Source organism: Nomia melanderi, chromosome 4 (genome assembly GCF_051020985.1).
Source record: "Nomia melanderi isolate GNS246 chromosome 4, iyNomMela1, whole genome shotgun sequence".
Classification (NCBI taxonomy): domain Eukaryota; kingdom Metazoa; phylum Arthropoda; class Insecta; order Hymenoptera; family Halictidae; genus Nomia; species Nomia melanderi.
This window is the reverse complement of record NC_135002.1, coordinates 15,227,825-15,250,003: the sequence shown is the minus strand read 5'-3', so window position 1 is coordinate 15,250,003 and position 22,179 is coordinate 15,227,825. Positions and strand designations below refer to the sequence as shown.

The 22,179-nt window shown below is 35.6% G+C and overlaps 1 protein-coding gene across 1 annotated transcript; it reads left to right on the top strand.

The window, feature by feature from the left end:
• The first annotated feature begins 4,101 nt into the window (after positions 1-4,101).
• Positions 4,102-8,147, top strand: LOC143174458 (cilia-and flagella-associated protein 96). Its single transcript, XM_076366916.1, has 5 exons — positions 4,102-4,171; positions 4,245-4,435; positions 5,580-5,856; positions 6,890-6,928; positions 7,759-8,147. Exons 1-5 carry the CDS (start codon positions 4,102-4,104, stop codon positions 8,145-8,147), a joined length of 966 nt encoding a protein of 321 aa, XP_076223031.1.
• Positions 8,148-22,179: the final 14,032 nt, after the last annotated feature.

Sequence of the window (22,179 nt, the reverse complement as noted above, 5' to 3'; positions counted from 1 at the left end):
ATCTACCAAATGTAAAATTACTTTAGAAACGGTCATGATTGGATATCATGGCTTGATCTATCAAGTCCCAATCACTTATCAGTATTACAGAAAATTTTGAAAACGATTACATTTTTATGTTTAACTGTTCTTATAGTAATAAATTATTTTAATTCGGTTGAATTGCTATAATTCTTGTTATAATAAGAATATTATGTCCTTTATATCTCGTGGAAGACATTAGTATTCATATTTAAATTTAATTTGAAATGTTTGCAAAAAGTTTAACTCACCGTCATTCTCACAATTTCTTAAACCCTTGCCCTATGTCTTATTTCTTAACTGTGATCGATACAATTACTTTATCGTTAATAATTGTTGGAAAGCGCGATCGCTACGCCCTCACTTGGGCTGCTAATCGTGTGGTGGCGGACGTTCCCGCGTAAAACGAGTACGCGCGTACCCTGTTGTATATTGTGTCTGCACGTGTGCTTGAGCGGTTCCTGCGACCGGTTATCCTTACATTCACATTGCGCTTACATTAATACATATATTAATAAAACAATCAAACAATAATTTATTAAGAACACCCCAAAGTTAATGCTCATTCTGTTTCCACGTTTACTTCAGAAATTGACGATTGATAAGAGAAAAGTAATATTCAATTTGTAAAGAATGAATAATACTTAAATTTCTCAAATTCAATTAAAAATTTTCGTGACCAGTCTGATACGATATTGTAGATCAAGGGGTGAAATCGTCCACGTTCCATTCGTGCCAACAAAACAACTATACAAGGAATCAACAAATATTTATAACAAAAACAAGGTTACCTTCCCACCAAAAAAATAATCCATAACATTCATATTCGCTAAACTTAAACCAGAATCACCGCAGATTCCTTCGTCATCGATAACCGAATACCAAAACGACAAAAGTTGAATCTCCCCGTCGAATTAATCACAAGCCCCGATCAAATTCTATTACCAACTACCAATCTTCCAATCGCCCGAAACGCAAGCGTTCACAAAACCCTCTATCCCCCTTTCTCTCTGGAACCGCAATGAACCGTCTCCCGCGAGCTTCGTCAAAGATGTCTCCGTGAATTCGTCCCCTTAGCCGCGGACTTACGGTGTCCTGCAACTCGGAACGTATCGTGGAACATTCAACGACCAAACAACAGTGCTCCCAACCGACAGTGAAGAGCGAGGGAGACAATGTCGCAGGGGACGACCCTTTCCATTTGCAAATTAAACGGCCACGTCCTTGATTTCAATCCGTGAAACCCAATCTCAGCTTTTCCATTGTGCCCCGACTTAAGCGCAGCAACTAGGCGTTTAATCTTAATCGATCTAGCCCCGACTGTCAGATACATATATACGTCCCAGTCCTCTTCTACTCTCCCCTAAACCCCTGGCCCACTGATCCTTGGCTCCCTTTCAGGAGGACTGACTCGTCCCACTTCCTTTTTCCGACACCTTCTTTCCCGATCTTGCCAGGCTTCTCTGTTCTCCATTTACTATCGACGTCTCGTTTCTCCCCTGCACAGAGCTCTGTTCCCTTCTCTCTCGGGAATGTTGGTCCTCGAATGCTAGCAGCGCTAGGCTAGCAGCCCTCGAAGCCAACCATTCCGTTTCGCCGTCTTATCTTAATGGTTCGCCCCGGCAATCGAAAGTTTAGTTATTATCGCGGCCGTTGTCGCTACGGGTACGCGAGTTGCTGCCCGACGGATCCCATGAAAATATGGCGGTAGATAGGGTGAAGGAAATTGCCGGTCCGTCGCGTACCTTACCGAGCAGCCGACAACCGGTGCACGCCGAGACCCCGACGGGAACAATCCGCGTTGAAAAGGAAAGTTGTACCACGTACGGCCACGGTAATGGAGTTCCGCGGACTTCCGCGCGACGGTCTATCGCTGAACCGGAACCTGGTTACACCGGGTCAGGGGGCAGGGGTTATAATGAGGCGTTTTGGGCACGCGTTGAGTGGAATGATCGTGTTGATTAGTTTTGGAATTGATCGTAGTTGGTAGGAAAGTAACGGATAATTTTTTGTTTTTGATGATTGGATGTTGTAGGTATTTCTTTGTTATTTTTTATTGTATATTTTGTTGTGTTATTATATATCTTTCTTTATTATTTTCTTTATTAGAATTACCTTTAAGAATTTGATTATTATTTTTATTGTTTATTCTATTGCTTTATTATGAACCTGTTGATTTATTTGTTTTTATTGTTTTAAGAAAATGAATTATTCAAACTGAATTATTGATAACGTTATATGGTTTTGTGGGATATTAAAAGTATGTTCGTTTTCTGAGAGATTTGAAGTGAAATGATGATATGTTGCAAGCTATTTTTATATGTTATGGTTATTTAAGAAAAATAATTTAAAAGCGATTCGAGATAATTGAGTGTCAATAATAGATACTTACAGGCAGACAACAATTTAGTTCCAAACTACTGCAGTTTGGATGACTTATGCGTTTTAGGAGAATCAACAAAGCATCAAAGGAACCGTCCTCCGATTCCTGATATTCAGCTAGCATCGCAAAAGGCAAGAAAGTGTTTGACGCTGTCGAATATTCTAGCCGTTGGTAATGAGTTGTTCTTAGTGAGTTGATGTTACCAAACTATTCTATTCGCAGCGGTAACAATGGAAACGTTTGATTACCACGTTGTTTGCGTACATAGTTTACCTGTTTGCACATAATTTATACATCGTCCAGCGAGCATATTGACTTCCAAAAGATCGAATATTTCAAGTTACAGTGAATCCACTTTTAAGTAAAATACAAACTTTTTCGTTGCTCAAACTTATGGGTATGATTTAAATATAATTAACCTTAAAGAAGAAACAAATTCATGTTGCACAGAACGAAATTTTAAAAATCTTAAAAAGAATAGTAGAGAAAGGAAAATTTTGTTTTATCCCTATTCGTTTAAGTTCTTCTACAAAAATATACATTTAAACGAAGTTTCGCAGTCTATTTATAAGTTAATAAATAATCATTATATAATAATGTTTTTTACATGATATATAAATTTATAAATAATTTATAAATAAATATGTTTAAGTGGATCATATGGATAATATTGATAAAAGAAAAAAGTATCTTTGATTTCGAAGTTATCCATTAATTTTGATTCTTGTTAAGTAAATCTAAACCTCACATCTCTTTAGTTATAATATGGTATCAGTATTTCTGAAAGAGAAAATATAGAAAATTTAGTAGTAAAATATACCTGAAAGGGCTTTTTCAAAATTAAAGTTAGGAAGTTTCATGGATAGTAGTATAGTGAAGTTATCCGAAAGATGACAGAACATAGTGGGAAAGAATGGTCCATAGATTCCATAACAAAGTTCCCGAGTTATATATAAAATTTGTGATTGAATTTCTTTTAGAAAAACGACAGGAGTTTTTGAACAACTAAATATATTGCAACCTTACTTCATCCAAGCTGTTCGAAGTCAATATAATGTAGAATAACAATTTGAAACTACAGTTAAAATAGTTTGTAGACATTATTCAGAGGTTATTTTTAATATTTTACCAAATAATTTAAGATTAGAATTTTAAAAATAAAATGTTCGTAAAATCGAATATTAAATTGGAATTAAACTAACAAGTACTAATTCGTATTTAAAACTTACCTATAAAATCTGTTTACGAACTATCTCGTACACAAACTGTATTTCTCACAAGTCAAAGATAAACTATCTTTATTTCTAGAATATTTCCAAATTTCAACGCCACAACATTAATCACTCCTTCATACGTATAACATTTTAATCAGTTAACTCCGTTTAACGAGTACACACTTCTTTTTATGGAGTTAATCACTCTTATCAACTATACGGCTCGTCTAAAGTATATGAATTATTTAACAGACGTTCAGCCAACTTCATTGTTAAATCAGTTCACGGAAAGGTAACTTCGAATGAAGATCAGCGACGCGAACAAAATTATTTTTGTTGGTTAAAGTAACGACGTCGTCGTTCCTGAAGTTTGTTTCGCGTTCTGAAAACAATCGTCGCTCGGCTCCCTGAGAAAAAGCAGCTAAAAATTGCAGGTTACTCGATGAAATGAAATAACGGATGGTCCTCTCGGCAAACACGAGCATGAAACGGAGTCGAGTCGGGCCGGAGCCTTTCGGCAAACGATTTGGAAAAACGGATCTCGATCGAGTTGGTAAAGTATACATCAACCGTTCAAACTTCCTGCCTCGTGCTTGTACTTGTTCGTTACACCCCTCTTCTCCGAGGGTTTTTTCACGATCCATCGCCGGCGCCCTTCGACACGTACGAGGGAACCGGTGTAAAGTTTCGCGAAGGCATCGAGAAAGGACGACAACTGCACCCCGGTCCACCTACCCCTTTATTCGAAGAGAAGTTCTTACGAATTTTTGACGGGGAGGCGTTGAACGAACCATGGCCATTAGAAGCAAAAGAACGGGTAATCGGTCAACGCGTTTTATAAGTATTTCATAATGTTATGTTCACAGTGATTTCTGAAATTTGAATTGGGTCAACCCATACAGTTTCTATAGACTTTTATTTCTCAAAATGAAATTGAAACAAACAAACCTTTTTTTCTAATCTTAAATGTATTATCCTTCATTATTTACAGATAATGAAATAATTTTTAAAAGTAAGAAATAAAACGAAGTAATAATAATAAATATTTTATTTTGTAGAAATAGTAATCTATAAAATGAAATAATAGTAATAGGTATTTTAATTGTTAAAAGTAAGGGAAGCACATTATTTGTGGGATGACCCAGTAGAATGGTAAATCTTTTGAACGTATATTAATAAGAGCTTTTTATTCATGTGTAATATACCGTATATGTAGATTCGGATATAGAAACCATATTTATTTGAAAATCAATTCATTCGATGGAATGAAATAATGCATATTTCTACTGAAAATAAAACCTCTTCAGCTAAGACAACAAATTCAAGGTAAAATCGTACTATAAGTTAGATTTAAATTTTCGAATACTGTTCATATAACATCCAATATTTTCCTGCTAGTCGTTTAATAACACAGATACGTAAATTATGTTTGAGGGGTCTACACAGTTATAGTTGATGCACCGTGCAAAATGTGGACTTCTATTTACATATAATATCACATCGCTGATTATATGAATATAACGCAAACAAAAGTCTACATTGCATGTAAATTAAGGGTAAATTTCAAGGATTTTAGTTTTCGTTTAACATTAAAATTAGTATCGCTATGAGAAATAATAACGGACGATTGCTACTAAATATTTTGCATATTACTCTAAAGCAGAGATTTTTTAGAAAATACACTAAACTTAATTATTCGTACAACAATATTTCCAAATATTTTCTTCTTACAATCTGTTTATAATGGAGGCATCAATAACAATGTAATGCACTCAATTTTAAAATCCACATTATTTATGGGATCAGCCAATAAACAGTTTTGAATGTCCTCTTCAGAATTTTTTAATTAATCCCTCTATTATTTTTGCAAATCGTATCAACTGTGAACCTGAAGAAAATTACTTTTGCAGTTCCAATTACCAAGCTAAGGGAGTCTACTTGATACCACGAATCTTTCGCAGTTGGATCGCGAAAAGACATATATCGGCGGTCGTTTGTTGCCACCCTCGCCAGCAAAAAAACACGCGACTTCCGGTGATTATTACGGATGTTTCAACAAAATCAGTTACTTCAATCCAGCGGTGAGAGAGGGAAAACCCCGTGAGCCGGAATTGCCGAACGTAAAAATTAAACCGAACCCACGAGGAGGACCAGGATACGTGGACATCTCGCTCAGCCGTTATCCATCTTACTCACATAACCCATATGACCCCGAAATAAAACGTAAAGGTGATAAAAGTGAGTTCCTTTTCTTATACTAATTTACTTATATTAATTTCAAATATAGTTTAACAAATATAAATCTCATTCAATTCTTTTCACTTCATATAAAACATTATTCTTTAATATTATGTAGTATCTAGAATTTTTAGCGTAGATTAAAGTATTTTTAAGAAGAGTGAATATAAGAATGAGTGTGAGTGAAGGACAGGCTGTAAAACGGTCGAGGGAAAGTGGCCCGCATAACGTCACGGACCCAAGACTACAGGGCCAGCTTTCCAGGGGTGCATCTGAGTGTTTGTGATGAGCGCGAGTGAGAAGAATGCTTGTGGGGGAGAAAATGTCTCTAAAAGAGTGGTAAGAGAGTGGCGAGGGAACAGTCGTGTGTTGGCCTCCGTGGCATTGAGTTGTATTTTTTACGTCTTGTCCGTGTTGTTTCCATATTTCATTAAATACATATATTTATTCCTAATTCTCGATTACTGAAGATCCACCTTTTCAATATCTATAATAATAGTAAACACTATAATTACAAATAATATTAATTATTATATAATAATAATATTATAATTAATAACAATACATTCCAATTTTTTCGAAATATTCCTAAGCAATAATTTCTAAAAATATTCAATATTCTAGCCGAGTGAATAAAACTTACTTGAAGCATTTTTACAATTAAACTTGATTGAAATAACATACACGTATGATCAAATAGATCTATAATTTAGTATAACGAACTCGAATTCTGATTCTACATGTTTATAAAATATTATAAAGATACTTAAAAATACTTATATACATAATTATGTAAAAAGTGTTACTTTAGAACTAAGAGGTGAAAGAGAATATATTGAAATAAATCCCGATGAAAATTGTTGAAAGACTTTGCACAAGTCGTGCACAGCTTTGAACGAACTTCCTTCAGTGCTGAAAACATGAACGCGAGAAATACAAGCGTATATATTACATCACAAAGTTCCCTTCTAATTTTTACATTATTCCTCTTCATTTCTTATTCCTTATTTTTCGTTCGTTATACCCCTTCCAGGAATGGTAGACACGACAGACAATATTGCCAAGCAAAAAGGTAATAAAGAGGGCTTGGAAAGCGGAAGAAGATTGGAGTCCCGCCTCCCCCGTTTCCACCTTCTGTTTTGGGTAGAATTCTGTTTCTCCAAGCCGGCACAACTAATTACATTTTTGTCGTAAGGAACGCTGGAAAATGAAAGCTCACTAGACTCGGACAGCTTTTTATCTTACGACCGGTGTACGTGTACGTGTACGTATGAGAACTCGTACACGTGCGCACACCTTTGAAATTCGCTCTAGAATGATTTCAAGCGGAGCATAATGAGTTTTTTTTTAAATAGTGGATTTGACTGAAGTAATTTTCTTCATTTGGTGGAACGTTACGAAATAAATGCATTAAATAGCAATGGTTATTTTGTAATGATACATGCTAAGTGAAAACAGATCTGCAGTCGATACATTATAGTTTTTAATACGATGAGTGTGTAGTTGGAGGAATAATGTAAAAATCTCTTATCTTGCAATTCTGATTTGGGTATTCCTTTCCATGTCAAAGGGAAAAGGCAAAGACAGCTTCCACATCATATAATCTAAAAGTTTGATATGGAATTTTGTAAAAATTAGATGGTTTTATCGATCTTCAGATACTTTATAAAAATAAAGCTAATAATACTAATTCTTTCAACGATGAATTCTGTATTTTTTCGGATAAACATGTGATTCTGTGTTTTGCATTGGTTCTTCATTAAAATCCACCCTAGGTGTATTCGTCCTGCGTTTGTCGAGTACACACTTCATTTATTGATTTTATTGCGAGCAAAACGAAAGATTTTCCAAACTAAATTCCACAGTTCACAGGTTAACGTAATATTTCTATCTCTATAATAGGAAAATCTATTGGTCGATTCCTGTATGCCAGCGCGCCACTCGATTTCTTCCCACCGAACCCTCACGGCGATGAAATTCCAGGGTCTACGTACATACGCCCAAAAGAAGTCAAAGTAAAAATTATACCTCCCGGTCGAATTTATGTTCCATTCCCAAAGAAACCGGGCGGTAATCACTCGGGCTGTTTTGAAAAATTTCCCAGCTACTCCAGCGATCCTTACATCAAGGACACTCCAAAGATAAAAAAGAAAGAGGGTGTGTTCGTCCTGAATGCGCCTCCTGAACGATCAAAATATACTAAGAGCATCATAAGTCACGTTACAGCGATTTCTTGTAACGCGACAAATTACGACACTTATCAAGCACGTGTTTACCCATTACGCAAATGATATATTGGTAACGTTTTGGTACCTTTATTTTTTGGACATTATTAGTATACTGTAATGAGAATTATACATACATGGCTTATTTTTGTTCATTCGTTTTCTACCTTAATTGCTAGCAAATTTATATGGTTGAAGAAGGAAAAGGGGAATGGGAGAGCAGTAATACCGTTCCCTCTGAAATGTTACATTACTTTATTTCTTCTATTTTTATTCGCTCGTAATTGCAACCACTTGTGGATTGGAGTTACGATTTTCTTAAAATAAAGTTTTTTCCGATAACAGCGGTCTTGCAGCAGTGTATTCTTCGACTCTCGCGGACGCACTAAATTATTTAAACGGTAATACACATCGTTCGCATATTACTATTACCACAAATTCTCCGTAAATTACTTGGTGCTTGAAAAAGAGTTACAGTGAAAAAATTCATTCTATTAAATACTTATAAGTACTATTATAACATAAATAATGCGAGAGACACTGTGCAACATTCAAAGTGTATTAACCCAACAAACTAACAACTCTATTAAATATTTCAAATATTCAATTAAAGGAAATATAAAGAAATAAGTATTTAGTAATCTCATTTTTGAAAATACAATTCCTAGTTTACCAAACTTCTCTTACAAAACAAACAACTCAAGAATCAATATAATGAATGTAGAATCAACATAAAACAATATAACATCTAGAAAAGCATTACCCTAGAAACCTAACAATTTTATCTTTCAAAGGTTTCACCTGTCTATTTAACTCATTGTTGACCGGCAATTCGATGCAGAAATTATCCCATGTTACCGGTTATTATTCCGTAATTAAGTAGGAAAGTGAAACAATCTAAATAAACATCAATAGACTTTATTCCCTCATAATGAACTGAAATGCATCTTCAAACATATCTTTTATATAACTTTGAATATTTTACTTTTGCAATTCTATATTGCCTTGCATTTCAAAAATTCAAGCAGCTAATGCGAGTGCAAACACGAGTTAACTCGTGACCGGTCAACAACACGTTAAATACCATAAAACGGACTCATTCAAATTACCGGGAGTTAAATGAAAAGAAGACAGTATCGTATTTAATTGCTTCATAGGCAGGTGTGTTTGGTCGAAGGTGAGACACACGGGCGAAAGATGGCACACTGCAATGGGTTCAAAAGGCGAAAAACTGTCAAAGAGCAGATACAATGGATCTGGCACGCGAAACACAGTACTTTGAGAGTGAATCACCTCGGGACGTCCTGAATTTACTAATGAAATTCTAACGAACGTTCCACGCCGCGGAGTCACTGCTGAACGGTCGCAATTAAACGTTTCTGGCAAACACCGCGCATCAAGGGGACAGGCTCGCTGCGTCACTTAAAGGCTAGCCACGCTGCTAAGGTCATTTGTATTTGACTGGCGGCAAGTAAGGCCGCGTAATTAACTGGTGGTTTTGTTCGGCCCGGGAAGAACCACCGATTTCCTCTAACGAGCGACGGGTCCCTGTGACCGGCAAAAACGTCGATAAAACGACCGGCTCACGCCTGAAGAACAAAACAAATTACCAAACAAGCTACCTGGCCTGTTAATCAGTTATAAGAATGGTCAGAATTGGACTCGGTATTTGATAAATGGTGACTTCTTAAGGTTTTCATTTGCTAAAATCAGATTTTATTAAACTGTACGTTACACGTTCTGGTTTGGCAAGTTTTTACTCTCTGTTGCTATGTTTGAATTTATTAATGTGAATATTAACTATGTTATTTATTTCTACTAGGTTAGAGGCTTTGGCGAATGAAAGTAGTTTTATAGTGTGTGAGCGGTTTAAGAAATTTTTGTAGTATCAAAGGTGTCCGGTAAGGTATCAGGTTAGGAAACAGATAAGTGTTATTCTATAATAGTGACCTCTAGTGAAGTATTAGTGAAATTATGATAAATCAACGATTTACCAAACTACTTCCATAATCATCCTGAAACCTAAAGATATTTTCTTCTTTGTGTTATTGTAAAGTAAAGAGAAGTTCTCAATTATTGATACACGAAAATTAACAAACTCTATCACTTACAATTATTAATAAAATTCGGTATCAGACAATCCTATCAAAACTTAAATCATTTCAAAAACTTACACAAAAGACTTTCACGAAGAAGCATGCGCAAAGAAAAATGCCGAAACTCTATCACCAAGAATTATCAACAAAATCCCAGAGTACAATACCAGCCAGTTCCCCTAAAATCTAAATCTTTTCCAAGATTTACAAAGCCCATTCACGCAGAACACACAATGAAGAAAGGGTTATACCAAAGGAATATTCCAATATCAACAAAAGCAAAAGCCGCATTAATCTTCTCAACCCCAGAGTTCTAGCGCAAATAAATCTCATCCCAAACGACACGCGTGAAGATGTTACACCCCCTTTAATCCCATTCCACATGCAATCACGGCGGCTAGGCAGCGAGGATCTCCTCGAACGGATAAAAAGAAAGAACGAGCCTCGCATCGGGCCGCAATAAGCATTCCCTGCTCCGCTCCGCTCCGGCAGGTCGCTGAAAAATTTTCAAGTGGGCGTCTGCTGGCACACAAGAAATGGCGGCAGGTAGGTATGATTCCGGGAGATTTATTCCGTGGCTGAAACCGGCCATTTCTCCGTGCCGTGTCGTTGCTCCAGTATTAAACATTCCAAGCATCGCGATACCTTCCGACCCTCCTTCGACCTTCTTCCCTCCGATACACACCCCGGCGAGGCTTGGACAAGCACCAAAGACAGCTGCGCGATCAGGCACACACGCGCGAGCTTCCTACCTCGAGGGAATAGGATCGGCACAAGGATTGGGCTAGAAGCAAAGAGGATCGGGAAATATGCGACTTCGACGAATCCGGCGAAATCTTCCGAGCATCCTCTCCCACGTTCATCGGGGAAAGCTCCATTCCGGTAAACTGGAAATGCTTCGCGGATATTCTAATTCTAATTTAATGTTCATAACCTATTGCCTTATGATTTATTTATTAACTATAATCGATACAATTACTTTAGCGTTAATACCTTGTTAAGAAAAAACTAAATTTTGATACTTATTCTATGTCTATGTTTACTCCAAAGATTAATGGTTAATAGTAGAAAATTATTACTTAATTGAAATTTATAGAAGTTAAATAACGCTTAGTTTTGATAAATTCAATTCCAAATTTTCGTCAGGAGTCTCACACGATATTGTAGGGCAAAGGATTAAGGTTAAATCTACCGAGCATTTGATATAATTAATATGTATTCTGTATACAAATTGGAACAATAGATTGTTTTCAGTTTCTTCAGGCATTCGTTATAGAATTCAAGTGAAACTATTTATTTTTAATATTATTTGGAATATTTAAAGCGTTTAGGGTATCAGTAATTGCGAAACAAAAAAATTGGTCATTTTGGCCGGTACGTACATAGTTCTGGTGTTAACGCTAGATTTAGTGAATGAATTAGTTTGAGACATATTGAATTTTGTAAACGTTTCGTAGTAAGTGTTTCAGACGATTTTGATTGTGCAGCTGCGGATACGTATCCTAATTGTCTACTTTTAAACTAATTTCCAAGATCTAAATGAAATATCAATTTTTCTAAGGACGACAGAAAAAATTAGTAAATGTCTGTAAATATAGTGCTAAATATTCTGGTATCATGAGTTAAAATCATTTTTTGTTTCGAAAATTCTGTAGTAGAATTATGAAATTTTATGAACATTTATAGTTTTTTTGGAGAAGTTTTGTGATTGATGGAAGTTTGTATTTCATTAGTTTTTTGGAAGTTATAAATGTGGAGACTAACAATTTTGGTTTAGCAACTTGTCATCGATAAGTATAATAATAGTGCAAAGAATCTTGAAATAATTTAAACAAAGCTTAACATCACAATCAGGGTGCGGGTTATTTATATAAATTTACAATTTTTTATAGTGGCATTAGAAAAATAAATATTAGTAATCTGAGTTTTATTTCTTGTACGAGGAATAAAATATAAAACATAAATGCATAAAATTTCTAGTTCGATAACAACCATTTTTGATTTATCGATAGAATCCATCTCACTCTAAGCCACACCAAACAATTACCATTCTATTCTGAACTATACATACTGTCCTCCCAAGAAATTCAAAACTCGAAATCTCTCAACAACTTTCCCGTGCCATCTGACTTTCTTCAGGCACGCCAAAGGTTCGCCTACAGTCACTAAACTTTCAACGAACTTTAATGATCGATTACTGGAGCGATCCTTCAAAAACACTTTACAAGCTTCCCATCGTACCGTCGGCAAACGGCTCATTTTTAAGACTACAAGATCCTACTTTTATATTGATACACTCGTTATTCCAGGTCAGCAGAACTTCTTCCAACGTCGAGCACAAACTTTCAGACTAATTTATAATTTTTCAAGCAGCCCGGCTCTGGGGGAATATAATGACCATTCAAAGAGGATAAAAAAAGTATCGGCGTGTTTCAAGGAGAATCGCCCGAAAGCCGGGGACGTGAATCGAGAGTCAGCAGCGCGTTCCATAAAAGCGCAATTATTTAGACGCCGTCGTCGGGTTTCTCCAGCTCCGTCAACGACTCCAATCGTTTACAGTCATCCCCGGCGACGATCTACACGTCGAGCGTAAAGCGTGTTTGCCTGCGTATTTGCGGTGTATTGGAACAAACCGCGTCTAGGTTTACTATCCCATCCGCAAGGTAAACAGAGGAAATGCGAAAGAGAAAGCTAAACAAGAAGCGTAAAGCCGCGCTGTCAGTTAGTTCGATCGCGATTTTGGCGGACTTATAGACACTCGAAAACAATCTTAAAACTTTCAATGGACATTTTGGGATTTTCTCTCTTGGCGGCGTTCCTAACTCTGCGTGTTTGTCTTCGCTATTGATCGTACGATCCGATGATCTTGGAACTTCCATTCATTCTACGTGTGATGACATTTATTTCCATTTTTTATGTTTCACTCTTTGAGTGCCAGGTGAAATTTTCAAACATATTCGAAGAATGCCAGACAATTTTAATCAGTTAACTGCGTTTGACGAGTATACACTTCATTATTTGATTTCATTGTGTGCACAGTAAAAGATTTTTCAAACTAAATTCCGCGCTTAACGGGTTAATCAGTTTTTAATGAGGCAGTAGCTTAAACCCACAATCGCGCGGACAAAGAAAACACGATAGCTCACCAGCTAAATAAGTGGAACTCCTGCCATCTATGCGCAGACAAGTAGCATGCGTGCAAATGTTAGCTCTGTAAATACACTGCGAGTTAAATCAGACAAACTACATACAGTTAGGGTCAATCAACGGTCAAGAAACTGGAGCACAACGCTATCCTTGTTTCACGGTTAACAGCCGTGCATTTGTATTAGTCAAATAATCGTGCGTTCATTTAGTAAACAGTTCGGTTCTAAATATAATCATTGCAATGTCTGCATTAGCCGATCCCGTGACAACGGCACGGTACACGTACAGAAACTTTTCTCTCCGTTTATACGACAGAGAAATGTTGCCGTATCTGCGTACATATTTACTTAAGCGGCATTGGGAGAAGAGACACACCCAGTTTATCACTGTCAGCTCGAAGACACGGAAGACAGAAGAAGAGAGGAGAACCGAGTGGGCGGACAAGTGGAGTAAATCTACGGCTCGTTTAAGACGGAAACATTCTCGAGACAATTGAATTCATTGTCCTCGAGGAACATTTAGGAAGCAGAAAGGCGTGACAGTTTCTTTTCAAGGCCCCTAACTATCACCTCGTAATTACACCGATCAAAACTTTCGTTCTTGACATTTAAACGGTTGTAACAGCGTAATAAGCGTTTTGTTTTCATTAGGTAAATTCGGATCTGGCGAGTGAGGTTGTAATACCAGAATTATTAAATGAGTAATTTAAACATGGTGCACAGTATACTTTGGAATTCGAATTATCATCGTTATTGGATGGAGGAGTTGAAAGGGAAATGAATATTACTGTTGTAATTATGTTAACTAAAAAGCTTTGAAACAATGCTTCTTCCTTAATTCTGAATTCTGTCTCGGAATCGAGATAATCTTCCGTAATGGTAATGAATGAAAGTGATTAAGTGGTTTTGAGATTCTGAATTTTCTAACCGAATTTTGCTAATACTTTTGTGATACTTCTCATTTCAAGTTTTTATAACTGATTTATTAAAAGTGCTTTATAATTTTCACATTTCAGTAAATATTATTATGATTGAAAATAATATTAACATAATTGATCACATTTTATTTATCCATAGATAATGGTGAAACATATAAAATATCTACAAGTTTCTATCCTAAAAGTCAGATTTTTCTACACATATTTAAATCAAACATTAAATATTTTATATAATAGAAAATATTTTAGGAAACGATAATAACGCTAAATATCTAAATAATTACTTAGCTCACTGAAACGTGACAAGTGAATACCGGAAAAACTGATCGACCATAATAAACATCCTCCATAAGAATTATTTGATTTGCACACCCACAAATGCCATCTCATTTTATTTCTATAAGACCCCGAGAATCTGTCGGATTCACCAAACCCTTTTCTCCGTTTTTCCCTCTCTTAGAGTTTCAGGTAATCTGACGTAATATTTCTTAGGAAACGACACTTTGATATAACTGCAATTCTCTGGGAAAGGTTGTCTCTTACAGGGTACGACAGTAAATTCATTGCGAGGGAATGGAGGAAAAAATGTGATGCCGAGAGAAGAATTTGACAGTTTTACTTCCAGCGGAACATACTTATTATTCACCGCAAACAGTCATCCTCTTCGTGCAATTTGTTTGGTATTGCTGGCAAAATAAAGCTAGTATTACCTGAGATACAAAAGATTCTATTTCAGAATACACCGAGATATTATCCTCATTATATTATTCTACAGATAAGGTCCATTATTTATTTCATTCCGTGATGCCTTTTATATTTAATTCATATATTATGTCCAATCACTATTCTAGACGAAACTGAATTGTATTCGTTACATTCGAGCATTATATTGTCGATAAACTCACAATTAATCAAATTACTTTACGTCAGTTCACGTAACACGCTAATGTTGCACCAAACAGCTTAATTAGCGAAAATTATTTAATACTTGACTTCGATATCAATTGAACAATATTGTTAGCAAAGAAAATTTTCCGAAAATAATAAATCAAATAGTAAATAATAAACACACCAAAATTACCATCTATAATTCCTTACAGTACCCTCATTATGAACTATAAATTTGTGTGCACAACATTTTTACCTTTACACTAATAATTCCTCATGACAGAGTGAAAATGCATTGTTCTACCTTTTACTTTCACCTAGTTACAGTAATTGGCAAACACTACTAATTTTTATACATTCTTCCAATAAGCCGCGTCGAAATGTAAGGTTTTAGGTTACACGCTATGTTCCATTTTTTAAATAAAAGAAATCGGTGCACGCGGAAAACAATATTAACGTTGGGCGTAGACAAAAACAGGATAGCGTTTCGGCCAACCAATTATTTCAAGTTTTCTACGTGTTCCGAATGGGGAATATGTATTGAAACGTTTTTCGCGTTTGGTTTTCGAACAAAGGTCATTTGTATCGGTTCTACGGACATTATTTAGTATACATCATTTTAGTCTGCGCCGACAAAACGACCGGATATCTGTCTAGGGAACAATAACGACAACGTACACTCCACGATACGCACGCATCCGGAAATTGTATCCTGCAACTCCTGATTCTATCACTCTTCCGTGTCGCAGTATGTCGAAACAATTTGTTTAAACGCTTATTTCCGACTGAATTCCCGCCTCACCCCTCCGAATGCGCTATTATTCCTTTAGCAGTAGTATTAGATTGGCGTGATGGAAATCGAAGGCTTTGAGAGCGGAACGACTTCGTGTTCTTTTAATCCTTGTCGTTTATACGTTCTTTAATCCTTTCAATGTCGATTAGAGTGATGGATGATTCAATAAAATTAATATTTCTTTCATTTTATTCCTTTTTATTGAGTATGATCCTAAGTAACTTAATGGTGCATAGTTGTGGCTATTACAGTAGTAGAACTATTAAAATTACTAGAACTGTTACAATTACTGCAATTACTACAACTAAATAACAACAGTACCAGCAATAATGTTTTTTGTCTTTTCTTATTCCTTCTTCAACAGAATTGCAATCTGTCTATACGTCGCGCGTTTAATAATTTGACGTTGAATGATACAAAAAGATTTTAAAAGTATTAGTCATGATAATTCAAATATGAAAATTAAACTTGAAAAAAGGTTTATTAGTTTGAATATACAGAAGGATTAAGTAGAATTAATTAGTTTCTGATTAAACATTTGAAGAGGAATAATTCAGGAAGGTAATTATCTGTGAGATATTATTTTAATTTTTCACTGAGGAATTCTTTATTTTTAAACGAAAAGCGTTATAACTGTGAAATACATTAAGAAATTAATAAGAAATAATGGAAACGTTCTTTTTCCGAACGACAAAAATTATTCTACACTCCTGACTCCTGCTAATGGACAATCATACCGTTCAATTATTCCATAAATTTATGCTTACCCACTAGATAACTGCAAAAGGACATGCATGTACATATGTTCCCGGGCAAATAAAATAGACTTAGTTTCACAAACGGATTGAAATATAACTCAATGAATTTAATAATATTCAATTTAACAAAGGAAACTGTTAATTCCGCTGAAACTCGGATAATCGAAGTGTCACTTTTTGTTATTATTACCGTTTTAATTTTAAGTCTCTTCGTTTATTTTCCTTTTAGATTTTTTAATTCCTTCAAATATTAATGCAATACATTTAACAACATTTAAATTTAGTTCATAATAACACGACGCATTTAACAACATTTCAATTTAGTTTATCAATAATGCAATACATTTAATATCTTTTCAATTATTTAATTTAATACATAAAGTTATTCGTTTCACTCAAACGGAAAAAAAAGCTTTGCAGTTGCTGCGTTCTTCGATTAACTTTAGCGAACGGAAACGATCCAGCCCATGGTCACGCAGCTAGCCAGTAGTGCAATCGAATATATGGTCGTACTCCGGGAAGTAATGTGATTCACTGTGCAGTCTGGAAACCGAAAAGTAGTGTAACTGTACGTACGTCTAAGCAGAATTTCATATATCTTCATCGAAATGCGAAATACCATTTATTATCCCATTCTGGACTGTCTTGTCAGTCAATCACGTAATGCAACTCGGTTGAAGGTCAGAAATTTATTACTTAGGACATAATATACAGAAAATGACGTGAAATATGGTCTAATGACACATTACTAACGATGATTCAGATATATGATAATATTGGATACGATTACAAATTATCTTTTACGATCTTCAATTACAACCAATATGCAATTAGAATTAGGATGATTATAATCAGTTTCAATTAATAAGTACCACTACATATACTAGCAACTTGTAATCTAATATTACATTTTAACGACCAGAGCTTCCAAATTGCTTAAAAACAATTACAAGAACACAACTGATGTCAAATCAAAATATTAAATTACATAACTAGATAACACTATAACGTAAGAGCAATGATACTAAATTATTAGTAATTAACTCTAATAACATTCGCTCTTGTTATGAAAGAATGAGTTAAACCACAAGAAACTTTTAAATTCTCGTGGCAATCAACGTGTTAATTTTAATATGTAATCAGGTTACATTTTGCCTAAATCTGACAGTATGTAACACCACGTAAATAGAAATACAGGGTGTGAATATTCCGACAGACAAGGTATCGATCCCAGTAAATCTCGCATCAAGGTAGTGAAAAAGTAACAGAGAGTTTAGGATCAGACCACTCGACTGAATGGTTCCGCTGTTTTCTCTTTTACAACTACTCGTACCCTAAACAAGTGTAATTTTACTGACTGCAGTATACGCCTTCTATTACTTCGTAAAAACAGAAGTCAGTTGGCTCGCGAGGCGTTGTTGCTGTCACGTGTTTTTTATGTGTCATAAATGTCAATAACTTCGACATATCTTTCAATTTAATGCCCTTGTAGTACACCGAGTCTTCAATTTTATTTCATTGCGCTTAAAGTGAATGTTCGTTCTGTTGGTGTTATTTTGTTTGATAGTAGAAATAGGGAGAATAATATAAATATAGTACAATATAATACAATGTAAGTAAAATAAATAATATATTTAACAAAAAGATCACACATAGCGTTTCGCATCGATAAACAACTGGTAACTTAGAATTTCAGTTCCACTTTCCTTTATCCGAAAGTTTTTTCCACATTATAAATGAAGTTCAGAACAGGGTACGTACGTATTATACGGACCACCTTTGTTTCTTAATCGAAGGTCGGATTGGTCAGTCATCTGGGTTACTATTTATTTAATATTATAACACATTATTCAGATTTCATTATCATTATTATCTTTATTGTTACTATATTATTAATATTTGATATCTTTAAAGCAAATGTGGTCTTGAAACTATTTTAATATAATATATAATATTATATTAATAAAATATATAATATTCTATTTCAATATAATATAATATATGCACATAATTTCTTAAAAATAAATGTATAATACCTCGGTAAGTACCCACAAATGAAGCTTGAAATGAAATATTCCCGTTGTTTTTCGAGGGTCGTTAATAGACACCCAATATAAACAGGTGGGCGGATCTGTGCTTTCAGTTTACCCAGTAACCGGGATATTTCACAGTATTCGATACTCTCCAGACACCCCGCTGGTCCCCATTCAATCTATTCTTACAATGTGTATGCTGGTTTTAGCTTGCGGAGATTGATATTCCTAACATTCGTTGAAACGGCTGGCTTTACGGCAGCTTTCGCGTTGAAAGCTCGCTCGGATGCGGCCATACCCTGCACCGCCTTGCCCTCTTCTTTCGTTTCAAACTCTGAGCCTTCCATCTCCATTCTCGATCCCCACCCATGTTTTCTTCGACCTCATTTTTTCCCCTCCCTTCCTTTTTACGCCCCGTTATTGTGAATCTCGCACAACTTACTCTTTCGCGGCTTTTATTTCCCCACCTCCCTCGAGGAAACGATTACGATGGGGCCCAACGTTTCATGAATCCCGACGTGTTCAAGAAATAAATAAAATCATGGCCTCACCACACCGTGGAATTACACAGCGTTTCGAATAACGCGGGAAATGCAAAATGAATCTTTAGCATTTCCCTTGAACCAGAACTTCTTACCTGGAAGCATCTTACTGAAATGAAATATCGAATACTTTTCTAAACGTTTCGATTTACATTTCTTATATACATATGTCCTTGTGCGCTTTTCATGTAAAAAGAATGTGTCAGAGTGATATTTTTTTCGTTCTTCTCTGTATAGTAATTATTAGGTTTCCCTCAATATCAGAAATATATTGAAAACTTAGTTAACACTAAAACTACCGAGAAATTGAAATAACTTATTTTTAGTTTTTTTTTTATAAAAATTGTAACTATACGTTTCTTAAGATTTGAAGGGACTCCTAGTTTTGTATCTATACAAATACGCGAATTTCATTTCAAATCTTTTACAGAAACGCCTTCGTAATTTGACTACTTGAAAAGTAAAAATTCTGAAGTGGGTCAGTTTCACGCGTCCAGTAGTTTTAATGTTAATAATCTATTATACTAATTCAACATTTTAGTGAGAAGTGTTTAGAAACTTGTTATTGTTAGAAATTCGATGTACGAATGTTTTCTTCAATACGAGGTTTGATGTACTACATGGACTCAGTTTTGGGTGTGTTATGCGTTAATTATAATGATACGACCTGACATTCTGTTAAACGTGTTCGTTGTTTTTATTATTTAAATAAATATACTCTGTTCACTTTGTATAATCCCCGAATAAGTAATCCGACAGTTATCATTCGAATCATTCGAATTTATTTGACAGAAATGGTTCCTTAGCCGGTGCAATTCGATTGTACTCTAGTCATAGTAACTGTTAGAATCTGTCGAAGAGCCTTGTAAAAGCGTACGTTCCTATGAATACTAACACCTTCGAGCACCTGCTATAAAAGTGTACTACGGTACATTTAGTGTGTACAATAGAATAGGTACTTCGTACAACGGTTTGAAACTGCCTTGGAAATAACATATGATGAACAAAACTGTAAGTGTCAGCAGATAAAAATACTTTATTCTGTAGGTGATTATCGCCAAGAGCCTATGAAAGCTAATATTACGCGATAAGCGTTTTCGTCGGGCGCCTATTGTCGCTGATAACAGCGAAGGGGTTAGATAACCTTTCTAAAGAGGTTTTTTTGTACAGATGAAGGCATTTCAAATGCAAATGATAAGAAATTTGAAATAATAATTTAAATATAAGTAATAAGAAAATAATATTCCACAAGTATGTCATTTACTATAAGCGTGAAGTTCGTTTGGTCATTATTATTGAAAGGTGAATAGAATTCATTGTCTGATATCCCTCGTACGTTTATTCTTCCATTCTTAACGAATTCTTTGCTTATTCTTACCTCCTCTTCCTCTCGTAGCTCTCGTTCATTATCCTCTTAGAGTTATTTATCTTTCTCACATTTCTTCTTCCAATTACTCAACCCTTCCGCTTCCTTTCCCCCTTTAACACCTTTGTTTTCCTGCTCCTTTTTAGACCAGCCAGACTTTCCTTCCTTTCTTGCCTCTCCGTCGGCCACACCTTCTCGATCTGACCCCTTTCGTTCGAGTTGCATCTCCTCGCCGTCATCTTTGCACGACTACGGTAACCTTGAAGCGAATTTTAAACAAATCTCGCGTAATCTAATGGCAGAACAGAATTAAATGAAAAATTATATTTGTTAACGGAAGTGAGAAAATACATACAGGAATTAAAGTTTGATAATAATAATTTTACGTAAAGCATATTTTGCATTGTAGTTAAAAAATCTCCATCCCCATTACGTAATAGACCTGAAACTTAGTCTTCTTGTGTGTTAACAGTACACCTGCATATTGCAGTATTACGAATTAACGCGCCATATACGCGTTAATTACAAAATAATGAAAATAATTTTAATATCAACTTCCACATTTGTTATCGGGTTTCCAAATCATCAGCATGATCGCGCCGAGTCAGTTCCCAAAATCGTGTCCGTTATTACACTCTCGAAGTGCCGTGTTTCCAATAAACCGAGCGGGAACGCGATCGATTACGTGAAACTCAAGCGTTTTACCCATCCTCCGAGAGCTTCCGAACGTTTCCAGGATCGAAGAATGCCATGCCGAGAGTAAATTCTTCCTCAAAAGCGGATCCTGAATGCTCGATTTCGAAAACGGAGGAAACGCGCTCTTCACGGCAATATTTTCAATAAGTACTCTTGTTTGAAACTTTCGATGAAAGGAAATAATCGATAAGCCGAACGCTATATTCTGTTATTAATCTTTATTAGTTTATATAAACTCTTACGATATTCTAACCATAATTGTGCTGCAAAGAATTTTAATTACTGATTTTTAAATCCACGTAATTTCAATAAGTTCAACATGATATTCTGTTATTAATCTTTATTCATTTATACAAACTTGTACAGTATTGTTGTTAGGACAACAAGGGGACAATTTTACGATACGGGGAAATATTTATAGAGACGTTCATAACCGTTAGCTTTCCGTCTGGTGTTTTAGCAGGCCGGCCTGCAGCCAATATGCGGCACATAAGGATTCAGCTTACAGATCAACCATTGTCTATTTTTTCACTTTAGCCCAGATATCGTAAAGTCGTGTTGCTGAGGGTTCGTTAGAATTTCAGAAAAAAGTGTTCTCAAGGATCTTGACCTAATGGAATTTCTCCAACGTTGCCAAACATTCATGCAACGTAGCGACCAACTCCGTCATCCCCGCTGCAAGGAAATACCGCGCTACGGGCGTACTGGAAGGGGATGATACAGGAGTGGTCATCATACTTAGGAAGGGATGAGAAAACCGCCCCTGAGGCCTACCTTCGTACATCGAGAGGGAGGGAGTGGGCCCAGGAGAATTATAAAAACCCTTGAGAGAGTTGAGAACA

Excerpts from the sequence above, each read along its gene's own strand:
- LOC143174458 (XM_076366916.1), top strand. The coding sequence starts at position 4,102 with ATGAAACGGAGTCGAGTCGGGCCGGAGCCTTTCGGCAAACGATTTGGA. Across the intron at positions 4,436-5,579 it reads CATTAGAAGCAAAAGAACGG|TTGGATCGCGAAAAGACATA; the intron begins GTAATCGGTCAA and ends AATCTTTCGCAG. Across the intron at positions 5,857-6,889 it reads AAAACGTAAAGGTGATAAAA|GAATGGTAGACACGACAGAC; the intron begins GTGAGTTCCTTT and ends TACCCCTTCCAG.